This window comes from Impatiens glandulifera, chromosome 1 (assembly GCF_907164915.1).
Source record: "Impatiens glandulifera chromosome 1, dImpGla2.1, whole genome shotgun sequence".
NCBI classification, from domain to species: Eukaryota; Viridiplantae; Streptophyta; class Magnoliopsida; order Ericales; family Balsaminaceae; genus Impatiens; species Impatiens glandulifera.
The window spans coordinates 71,439,796-71,452,369 of record NC_061862.1 but is presented as its reverse complement, the minus strand read 5'-3'; the positions used below and the strand labels follow the sequence as shown (position 1 = coordinate 71,452,369).

The following is a 12,574-nucleotide window of genomic DNA, read 5'->3' as shown; positions in this document are numbered from 1 at the left end:
TTAAGACAATGTCATGTGCATAGTCAAGTCAATATTTGATTCATTTGTCTTTGAGATTCATTGTTATATATTTTAGAATTATAATAATATTAATTTTAATTTATATAAAATATTAACTTTAAAATAAATTATGTTGAATAAGAAATGTATATGTGAATAATGATAATCTCTTTTAAGAAGTATGACCTAATAATTAATTAATTAAAGTACTACTATAAACGAATTATATCTGTAAGGAAATATGACTAAATAATAACTAATTCATTTAACCAGTATAAATTAATTTATAAATTTAGATTGATAATTGAATATCCCAGCTGGAGACTTCCATAATAAATAAAGTTATTAATAATTTTATATTAATGTAAGAAGACTCTGAAATAATTTGAATGTGGGCCCCACGCACCATATATTACCGTTAATACAAACGAAGTAATTACAAAAGATGAAAAAAAGGAAAAATAATATGAAGATTAGATGCTCGACGCTGTGATCTAACGGACAAATTGCAGTAGCCGTTGGATTTGAAAAAACAAAGAAATAAAAAGGAACCCCTTCGTCTTCCGACAAATACCCACAATTGTCGTGCTTTCTCTCTCTCTCTCTCTTTCTCGTTCTAGCTCAGTGAAGAAGAAGGAGAGTGAGAGATCGTCTTCCTCAAAGGAAATGGATTTGTCTGGCGAGAACAATATTCCTACTAACCCAAAAGGTAAAAGATTCAAAAGTTTCAAAGCTAGATCTAGATTAATATTAGTCATGTTTTCTGATCTGGGTTTGAATTTGATTCTGAAATTGTAGTGAGAAAATTTGGAGTTGAGATCAGACCGAACCCAAATGCTCGAAGAGTTGTTAGTTCGATTAACAAGAATCTAGTGTCTCTTCATCCTTATCCTCGGGTTGTTAACAAAAGAGCTATTCCAAGGTAAATTCTTTGAAAAACTTGAATCTGAACTTTTTTTTCTTATTTCTATGATCTAATGTTATGTATTCAAATCTTCAGTGGTGATAGTTTGAAGAATGAAGTAATTCACAGACCAATCACAAGGTAATTTTTCAAAAAAAAGATTTCAAATTTCATCTCTTTGAGTACAATCTTGATTTTCTTTTTCTTCTTCTTCTTTCTGAATAGGAAATACGCAGCTCAAATTGCGACCGCCAATCAACCAAAGAAACAACCAGATTCATCATCATCATTTACTGTATGGGAAGATATTCCATTCCCAAGCAATGATGAACAACAGCATGTTCCAATGTCCTTGGAGTTGGAAGAACAACCAGAAGCAACAATGGCGGATGAGAAAGACAACAACATGGTACTTACTTCACAAAAAAATAAAAACAAAAACACCCATTTTTCTTTCCCCCTTTTTCTAATCGATCGTGAAATCTGGTAGGAGATCGAAATGGAAGACATATTCGACGAAACAATCTTGGACATTGACGGTCCTGATGCCAAGAACCCTCTTGCTGTCTCTGAATATGTTACCGATCTTTATTCTCACTACAAAAGAATTGAGAAAACAGTTTCATCAGATTACTTATCAATTCAATCGGATATCAGTGAGAATATGAGATCTATTCTAATTGACTGGCTGATTGAGGTATATATATACATTACAATGATTGAATTCTTGATGGGTTTTATTTGATTTTGATGATAAATTGGATTTGTAATTATTCAAACAGGTACATCACAAGTTTGATTTGAGGGAAGAGACACTGTTTCTGATCATTAATGTTATTGATAGATTCTTGTCTAAAGAATCTGTAATGAAGAAGAATCTTCAATTAGTCGGTTTGGTTGCTATGCTTTTAGCTTGCAAATATGAGGAAGTTTCTATTCCTGTTGTGGATGATCTTATTTTCATCTCAGACAAGGCTTATACAAGAAAAGATATTCTTCAAATGGTAAATTATAAATCCTTCTTGTGAAAAATCATCATCTGGTTGGTTCATAACATAAAACTTATCCATTTTTTTTTTTATCATGACAGGAGAAATTGATGCTTAATAAATTACAGTTCAATATGTCAGTTCCAACAGCATATGTATTCATTAAAAGGTTTCTCAAAGCTGCTGAATCAGACAAGAAGGTTTGATTTGATTTGATTTGTTTTGTTTTTGAATAATCATGAAATTTATTTGTTGGCATTTTATCCAACAGTTGGAGTTCATGTCATTATACTTGACCGAACTGAGTCTGGTGAATTACAAAATGCTGAAATTTTCTCCATCTTTCTTGGCGGCGGCGGCGATTTATACTGCTCAGTGCACCTTGTACGGGGTTAAGCAATGGAACAAGACTTGTGAATGGTATTCAAGTTATTCAGAGGATCAGCTTCTGTAAGTTTTTTTTCATGGAAAAAATATGAAAGTTTTTTATGATAAATATTGTCAAAAGTTTTGATGAATTTGATTAATTGTTTTGCAGAGAATGTTCGAAATTGATAGTGGGTTTTCATCAAAATGCATCAACTGGAAAATTAACAGGGGTGTATAGGAAGTATTCAATGTCCAGATTTGGATATGCAGCAAAATCTGAACCTGCTCTGTTCTTGCTAATGGATGAATAATGATATTATTATTATTATTAACTTACCAAGGAAGAAGAGAGAGAGAGAGATTTACTTAATTGCTAGCAACAAATTGTTGTCTGCGTGTAGGTTAATTCTTGAATCAATCTGAATATAATAAAAAAAATTTGATGTATTTGAATTGTTATTTGGCTCAATTTCATTGAGAGATCGATAAGAACAAGAAATGAGACATCCGAATATGATTGGTGAAAACTAATAAAATTTCTCTAATCATCTTTCTCGTCTAGTAATTTTTTTTTTCAATTCTCTTTTTTAATTTCTCTCCTTTCATTTTTCTTATTTTTCATTAATAAAACTGGAAAATACAATTTTTTTTATAGTGTTAATATTTTATGTAAATATTTTCTTTTTAAGTTTTTAATATATATATATATATTTATATTAATTTAATAAATAATAAATTTAAATCATTTTAAGTTAAACTTGAATACTAAAGTTCAATTGTTAAAATTCGAAAAAAAAAACATGACATTTTATTTAATAAAACAAAAATTATAAATACAAATGTTGTACTTATGTTTGGATACAATAAATTAAATATTTATATGATTTAAATTAAATAATTTTCAAACTAATATTGATAAGATAAACAACTTAGTTCAATTTTTTTTTTTTTGAAATGACCCTAAGCGGATTCCAGCTTTCCGTAGGGCGGCCGCCATATGTACAGGGTAATTTGAATCTATATTGATAAAGAGGCCTATTATCAGGAAGGTCCCCCCCTATGATCATGCCCCTCACAAAGACGGTTGGCAAATTCAAATTGATTGGGTTAATAATAATAATACTTTTGACATTTTATTATAATGCAGAAAATGACCAATAGCTGATTCTGTAAAGAAATAGTTTTTATTTTTATTTTTTATTTAAATGTAAAAATATCTTATATTCATTCCCTCCCTTCAAAAGTCATCATTAATAACAATAAAATTATATATATATATATATTGTATACATTAAGAATTGAAACAATATTGATTGACATTGTTATAATTGATTTTTTTTTTATTTTGAAATCGGCTCATGCCATTTCATTAAAAACTCCAAAAGAGAAAAAAAATGAGTTTCAAGAAACAAAGCTAGACAAACAATATTTTTGTTGAAAATACCAAATGAATTTCAAACAACTAAATTACAGAATAAATAGAACAACAAATAATTAAATTACAAACAAGTCATTAAACAAAAACTATTTGAACTTTCATTTTCTTGTAATGATTTTATAGGGGATATTACACCTTTGACTGAGTATCCAACTGTTTCAATTAATCGAAATTCTTCTTCATGTATGTATGAGAGCGTTACCATCAAAAAACAATATCATCCCAAACTTTTATTTCTGTTCTCTTATTCGTGCTATAAATTCTTGTATTTCTTTTTTACTAGGTATTATAGACCAGGGCTCCAAAAAAGCATTTGAAAACATTCGCGTAAAAAATATTGCCCTTAATCTTTTTTCTTTACAAACTCCATGGTTTTGTTCTATGTACCTGAAAATTTAGTGATATTCATGTTATGATAAAAATTGATCCACAACTTGGATACAAATCGGCACTCCCCAAACAAGTGGTCATTACTTTCCTCTTTTACTACGCAGATTGGGAAGACGTCTGTAATATTCATATACTTCGTAATTATGTCTCTTGTCGCCAATTTTTTTCTGAATGTCAGCCAAAGAATGAATTGGTTTCGAGGTATAACTTTTGAAGACCAGACTACTTTATGCCAATCGACCACCACCTCCTTTGTTCTAATGATCTCCCATGCTTTTCCTACCACGGAATTTCTATTTATAACAGTATCACAACTCTTTGTATAAATGTTTCCATTAAATTGTATATTATTAATCATATTCAGAATTCTAACTCTTTCTAGAATACTCATAAGAATATATATGCATTTTCCTTTTTGAATATCTCTAATTGAGTACAAGAGACAATTTCTTCTAATTCTAACTCCGATGGATTTGAATTCCTCCCAAAGAATTATGGGATTATTCTCTAGCCATGGATTGTGCCAAAATAATATTCCCTTCCATTATCGATTATGAACTTCATCATCTAATATGCTTATCCTCTAGTTCTTAGGATTTTCTTCAAGGACCATGCCATTTTAATTTTGATTTGGCATGTCCATAATGAATCTCGTATGAACCCATTTGACCCATAATGAATTTTCCTTCATCTCAAGGGCCCATACATGTCTGATTGTGAGCGCTCTATTTCATATGCCACAATTTTTAATGTCAAGCCCTCCTTCTTTCTTTGGGGTACATACCGTTTCTCATTTGACCTTTTTGCCTCCTGTTCCTTGAGTACCCCAGATGAAGTCTCTTATCAGCTTATCCATTTCAGCCATGACTTTTTTGAAAATGACTATTTATTGTGCCCAATAGCCAATGATTCCCATAGTAACTCTTTTCACAAGCTTTATTCTTCCTGCGTATGACATATTTTTTTGTAGCCCAACCCAAGATATAATTTCTAACATTTTAAATAAGTGGGCGAAAATATGAGTTTTGAAGTTGATTTGCAGATAAGGGGACTTCAAAATATTAGACGTCCTTTTATCCCCATGATATTAAATATATTCTACTTCAAACTCTCTTTCACTCCTCTTACATAGAAAGCCTGACTTTTGTCTTTATTAATGAATAAACCTATAATACTAGAAAATATTATCAATGTTTCCTTAATTGTACTAACAGATTTAACATTTGCGTGAGCCACTAAGAATAAATCATTAGCGAAATAAACATGTATTATTGCTTGTTCCTTGCAGTAGGGATGAGATTTGAATTTATGGTTCCTTAGGAGCATTTTAAAGATGCAGTCCAGGATACCCATAATAAGAACGAAGAGGTAATGTGAGAGAGGATCTCATTCCCTTACTCCCCTTTCACCCTTAAAGAAACCACCATGTATGTCATTCACGCTGACAATGAAGTGTGGGTCGAAACACACTGCATTAACCACTCGATAAAAATGTTAATTAGGGAAACCGATAACATAAGGGAATTCAATTCTCATCTTATCGAGTCAAAAGTTTTCCGAATGTCAAAAATTTATTTTATCTTATTTATATTTGTATAAGATTATAAGAAATAAGCTATCAACACAATTTTATAAATATATTGATAACCTAATTATTTCAAGTGTTTGTGGAAGTCATGTGTAAAAAATACTTTAAAAGGATGAATAGTTAGGGTTTCTAAAAACCAACTTATATTATAATAATTAGTTGTAAAGTGATAACAAAATTAAGGGTGGTTACTTGTTAACGCACTGTAAACACAATTATTTTAATATTTGCAATGTGTTAATAATTTGAAACAAGATTGATAAGGATGTTATCACAATAAAAAAAAAAAAAAATCAAACAGTTATTTTTTAAAATTGACCCGGCTAGTAATACTTTTGCGAGGATACAATGGTAACATAGTTTCACTACATGTTTATGCTATTATGGAGAAATACAAATAAGGGTGAGAGAATTCAACTACATTGAAGTTACATATAAAAGCAACATTGAAGTTCATGATTAGTGACAACAAAATTATAGGTTAGATGAGATTTATTTTCATTAAACATAAAGTGAACAAAATTATTTTAATATATAGGATAACAAAATAAAATTGAAGATAAAAATATAATATCCCGATATATAGAAGAATTTGAAATATGATTGATAAAGATGTTATCAAGATCATAAATTCACTAACTATTTATATATATATATATATATATATATATATATATATATATATATATATATATATATATATATATATATATATATATATATATATATATATATATATATATATATATATATATATATATATATATGATTAAGATAATTTTTTACATTGATCGGCTTAATAATTATGGATCTCATTCGTCAGGAATAGAAATAGATGGTTCCCGCCAGGAAAGCTCTATGTTTTAGAGCTGATCCGAGCAAATTTCTAGAAAATAACCCCAGGTTTGTTGGTTTAGCCCATCATGAGAAATTGATCGAGTTTTCTATTCCATTATACATGTCTATTCATGATAATAAAAATAAAAGTAAAGCTTAAATGGCTTAAATGGAGTTCAAATCAGTATCTAACTATCATACTTGTTCATTCATGAGAAATAAGAAAATACACATAGTTTTCGAATTGAGTCTGATTTACAGTTTACTCTGAGTCTGATTTACAGTTTACACTCACATGAAAAAGCAGCTTTTTATTTTTCAAGTTTCTTCAGGGAGAATCAACCTCTCCAAAAAATAATGCCATGGTGCTGTATTTTGCCAAATTGAACATTATTTGTTTGGTTTTCTTTTTTATTCATTGATCTCACAATTTTGATAATAGACAACTCTCTTATCCCACCAAGATAGTGTAGTGGTAGAAGTCGGCTTAAGAGACCAAAATGTCACGAGTTCGATTTCATTTAGAAGCGCTTTGAGTTTAAGCGGAGTGTCATGCTACCTATCCTTTATTAAAAAAATGATAATAGACAAGTCTCTTATTACTGCTCTGATACCATGAACGAAAGTATAGATGATTCCAGATTTAAAGAGGAGAAAATCATAAGTAGGGATAGAATTTGGGGAAAATGGAAGAACTAAACTCTTGTTAGTTGTTATTTTATTATATAATTAGTTTTTGTATGGGTAGCTACTTTTAAAGCCCTAGTTGATTATCTATGTTTGGGTTACGCATGCCTAGATTTCTCTAGTCCTATACTTTTAATTTTTAACTTGGCTGTTACAGTCAAATATTTCTGAATCACCCCATATACTGTAATAAAGTTCTTGAAAGTATTTCTAAGCCTCATTAACATATGTGCATTAGCTACCATCATTCAAATATTTATAGGTTTAGCTAGCCAAGGAAATAACTTTTCCTGTTCTTATGCAGGTATTACAGGAACGAGGTGAAAGTACATCTACATTTTCTGTGTTATTGTTTCAGGTATTCTACGATCTCAGAAAGCATAAACTATTCGTTAATGTTGGATTTAGATTTCAAAATTTTTTTAAGATAAAACTATTTTAGCTCAAATTTGTTTTTGTTAGTGGACATGTTATTCATTATTATTGGATTTAGATTTCAATAGGTTATTGATATAGCCTACGAGATAAGAAAAGTATGATCTGTCTCTATTTTAAATAGTAAAACCTAGACATCTGTCTCTATTTTAAACAAATTTGACTTAAAATTGCTAGTTATGTTTTCTGTAGTCATTATAACTGATCTTCATCCATTTTCTGCAAGTTATTATCAAGTAAATCCATCGTAAATTAGTTTTGAAGTGCTAAATTTAGGTTAGCTCGATATGAAGAATGAAATGTGGTATTTTTTATTCATTATTTTCTTTATTCTTCTATGTCACGGTGGTACTATTCAAAATCTTCCTATTTATTTTCTTTCTTAATTTTCCTCCAGGATTTGGCTGCCATGGTGCTATTGATACTTACACCTCTTATTTCACCCAATTCATAAAAAAAAGAGGATGCCTAGACAAAAGAGGATAGACGATGAAGATATTGATACATAACTTGAAGTCGTAATATTTTTAATATCCTAGATTTCAAAGATGTTGTTACTAAAATGCTGATCTTATTTTCGCTGATGTTGTTTGATTATCGGTTTCAGGAAGCGAGTCGACCTAGAATTAATGCCCCTACCAAGAAGAGTGGTGCAATCTCTAAACGCCCTAGAATAGAAATATCCCCAATACCCAAAAAGCCGACTAAAGTTGTTTCAAGAAGACAATCACCATATAAAAAACGGATCCCAAACGACTAGTTATCTCTACATCTACTCCTAAATCACCAAACCCGACTTAACACCAAAAACAAAAGAAAACACCATATAAACAACCAACTCTCAACCATGTTGTATCTATTCTCCAACCAGTATCATCTACTGGTTTGGAGACTCAATGAGACCGACCATAAACCTTCCACAATCGTGCACTCGTTCTTGAAGATACAATCCTAACTCATCCAACCTCAAATGTTGCCGATCATGATGATACAAGGGTGGAGGATAATATAACTAGTGTTTGTTAATCTTCTAAGACGTACATCGAGGTTAATGGAGAAAAGTAAGTTTCAATAGGTAAATGTTATCTCTAACAATTGACAAATGTAACTAATATGTTTTTGTTATTACAACCTCATTCTAGATATCTTGAAAGATATACATTGGATAGTAATGGGATATTGGAGGGGGGCATATCTGAATTGGAATAAAGTACCGAAGACGTTAAAAACACATGATGGGAACATTTTGTGGTTAGTTATAGTCTAAAACTTACCTACTTTAAAATATTAAAAATTGATTCAAATTCAAAACTAATTTCAATTACTTATTGAAGGAAATGTTTGAGTGGGATCTAGTTTCAGAGGGGGATGTAAACAAACTTTTTAAGAAGAAAGCGGGTACAAGGATAAGGAATTTCGTAATTATGGCAAAACCAACAATGAAGAAGTAACAACACGTCACATTGAAAGACTGGGCGCAAATGAAAATTAACTTTGAAGACCCTAAATATTCAAAAAAGTGACCAAAGCACAAGGACATAAAAACATTACGCGCCAAATGGTGGGGGACATACTACGGTGGTTCCATAACGGTGAAAGAACATTAGAGAAGATTGGTACGTAATTTAGTTAATTTTTTAGTATTCAATTCATATTTATGTTCTAAATGAGTTTATTATATATTTCATAAAAGACACGGAAACTGGGAAGACTCCCAACCATTCTTGAAACATTTGAAAAACGTTTAAAAAAGGTTGGTACTTGGAGTGGGAGTAGAGTAGCGGAAGTATTGGTAAGTTTTATTTAATGATACATATGTTTATTTATTCTAAATGATGTTGAAATTCTTATTTGTACTAACATTTTTTCTATGTGTAGAAAACTTTTAGTCAGCTCCATGAAACACAGAATTTCGTTCAATCAGAAGAAAGAAAAACCGACACAGAATTGTGGATGGAGGCGGTTGGATCGAGCACTAGCGGGCGGGTGTTTGGAATTGGATATATGGGCCGAAAACAGGTATATCAAGATAGATGTTCCAACACCAAGCTCGGTTTGAAGGTGAACAATCTGAAGGAAATAGTGAGTGAATTGAAGATGGAGAATTCTGAAAAACAAAAAGATATTGATAATTGTAAGTTGGAAATCAATACACTCAAAGACCAATTTGCTCAGATGATTCAGTTAATGAAGAACAATGGACAACCTACTCCCTCAACAAATTTAACTCCAGAAGGCAGAGACGTATGAAAAGATTAGTTTCTTTAACCTATTCATTCATTGAATTTGGTTTTATAAATTGATTTTAACTTACACCAAATATACATAAATGAGATATTTTAATTGGTTTTGTTTGGTTCTGAATTAATTATGAAATTTGATGTGAACTTTCAGATAATTTTGTAATGTTGAAATACTTATAAAACGTTGAAAAAAAGGAAAAATAAATTGTTCTCAATAATATGCGATTTTAGTCAGAATTTCCAAACAGTGAGTTTTTTTTCTCCAAACTTTCAGTTTTTGAAGACAACATCTTAATTAGATTCAATTCTACATCCTATTTGGTCAACATTAAGTTGAATATATTATTTGTAACTACTAAGATAATCATAATCTTTCTCCATATACATTACTTGTAAAACAGAAACAGAAACATACATGTTGTGGATGCTATTCAAATTTTAAACATTTTAAACATAAATGTAGTTTCTTAGTTGTTGTATTGTATTGGGCAAGCATGATCACATTAGGAAGGCAATGGAATATGGTTTCTTAGTTGTTGTATTATATTGAATTTAATTGAGGGGAAAATTATAGTTGAAAATATTATGTTACAAGCAATTAGTTGAAAATGTTATGTTACATATTGACATTATTGAGGCATCAAAGGAAAACAAATCATACATTTATTCTCTTTATGTAACACCTCAATAAAATCATAGTTTCAATGTTGTGGATGCTAATTTTTTTTTGTAAAATTCAATGATTTCTTTTACATTATATAATATAAAAATTTTCTTTATACATAAAATGTTTGGATTTTTCATTGTTTTGATTCAAAGCTTTATTTGTATTTTTCTATATGCATAAGCACATGTATTGCTGAAATGTGGATCTTCCATACTATTGATGATCTTTTTGGACTATGTAAATGGATGGTTTCATTATTTTATGGACAAGGTTTGAGAAATTATATTTTGGAAAGTTTGAATTCAATTGAAATTGATTATGTATGATGTTTGAATTTGTTATGTTTGAGGTTAATTATGATGTTTGAATTAGTTATGTTTGTGGTTTGGGAAATTATTTTTTGAGAAACTTGAATTGAATTGAAATTGTGATTAATTATGATATTTGAATTGGTTATGTTTGATGTTTGAATTGGATGCTTACGTGGTTATGATTTCTTTTGCATATTATATTTCAAAATTAGTTTTTTCAATCCTACATATTCAAATAAAATAAAAAAGTTGTAAATGGTTTTAAAAATTTAATGCTAAAATAAAATTAGCTCACAATAATAATGCTAAAAAATAAAATAAAAATAATATATAAAAGATTTACAATATTTCGAATAATATAATGCAAAATAGTTAATACAAAAACATATTGCAAATATTAAAAACACTATTATTGCAAAACCAAATACGTTGGTACATTTACAAATGTTAATGCAAACTAATCGTATATATATACAAATTATAGAAGATATTGAAGAAATAATTGTATAAACTATCGCAAATTGTATTGGATCGTTTTCAAATATTTAGTATTTGAATATAAATTAAATTGAGTATTGTAAAATCGAGTGCAAATACATTTGTAATATCAATGCTAACTAATCGTATATATATATTATTGAAGATATTGAAAAAATGATTGCATAACTATCGCAAATTAAATTGCATCATTTTCAAATATTCAATATTTGAATATAAATTAAATTGAGTACTGCAAAACCGAGTGCGAATACAATTGCAAATATCAATGTTAATTAATCGTATGTATATTGGAGAAATGATTGCATAAACTACCACAAATTGTATGATATTATATTCAAATATTCAGTATTTGAATAAAATTCAGAATGTGTATTGCATATACAAGTGTGAAATATTTAGAAATGTTAATGCAAACTAATCGTAGTAATATAAATATGAAAGAAATTATTGAAAAAATTATTGCAAATATTTGAGGTTTTTAGTAAAAATATTAATATAAATGTTGTTAGAAAATTGGTTAGTATAAGTTTTACATATTCTGCAGCATATTTGGTTTTGATTTTAGTGCTAATATTATGGGAACTAATATTGTACGTGTTATTACAAATTTGCAATTGGCTGATTCACATTACTTTTGGTATCCTTACAAATTTAGTTACAAACCTCTCAGATAATTCTAAAGTAATTGCTAAAGTCCTTTTTCAATAAAAAAATACAAAGAAAGAATATTGTTGTACACTTATTGCAAATCGACATTTTTTTTTGTAGTGTAATACAATTTGCTTTTATATAATGATAACATACATTTATGTTATTGTAAAAAATTGACTACGAATAATTAGGGATTAAGAAAATTAGGCTTATTTATTTCCATTAAATATAACGTTAAAAAATATATTTTAATATTTAGGATAATAAACCAAAATGAAAGACTTGTATTAGAATTTTTTTAAACAAGATAAAAAAGTGGTCATTTTGTCTTGTTTATATCTTTGCAGATTAAATGAATTCTTCTTACATATGTTTAAATTGATAAATTAGTAATACTTGTGGCATAAATATAGCGGTAACCTAGTTTCACACTTCGTCAACTTAATACCTAAAAGTGATGAATAACTATAGATTTTGAGAAATTAGTTTACAATAAAACGGTACAAAATTATTCGAATCAATTATCTCATGATTTGGGATAACAAAACTTGTGGTTCATATAAG

At 28.9% G+C, this 12,574-nt stretch overlaps 1 protein-coding gene across 1 annotated transcript; it reads left to right on the top strand.

The window, feature by feature from the left end:
* The first annotated feature begins 557 nt into the window (after window positions 1-557).
* On the top strand, window positions 558-2,738 carry LOC124918865 (G2/mitotic-specific cyclin-2-like). Its single transcript, XM_047458931.1, has 9 exons — window positions 558-709; window positions 799-922; window positions 1,001-1,045; window positions 1,130-1,313; window positions 1,395-1,601; window positions 1,687-1,908; window positions 1,995-2,093; window positions 2,165-2,343; window positions 2,432-2,738. The coding sequence occupies exons 1-9, from the start codon at window positions 667-669 to the stop codon at window positions 2,571-2,573; spliced, it is 1,245 nt and encodes a 414-aa protein (XP_047314887.1). The 5' UTR covers window positions 558-666; the 3' UTR covers window positions 2,574-2,738.
* Window positions 2,739-12,574: the final 9,836 nt, after the last annotated feature.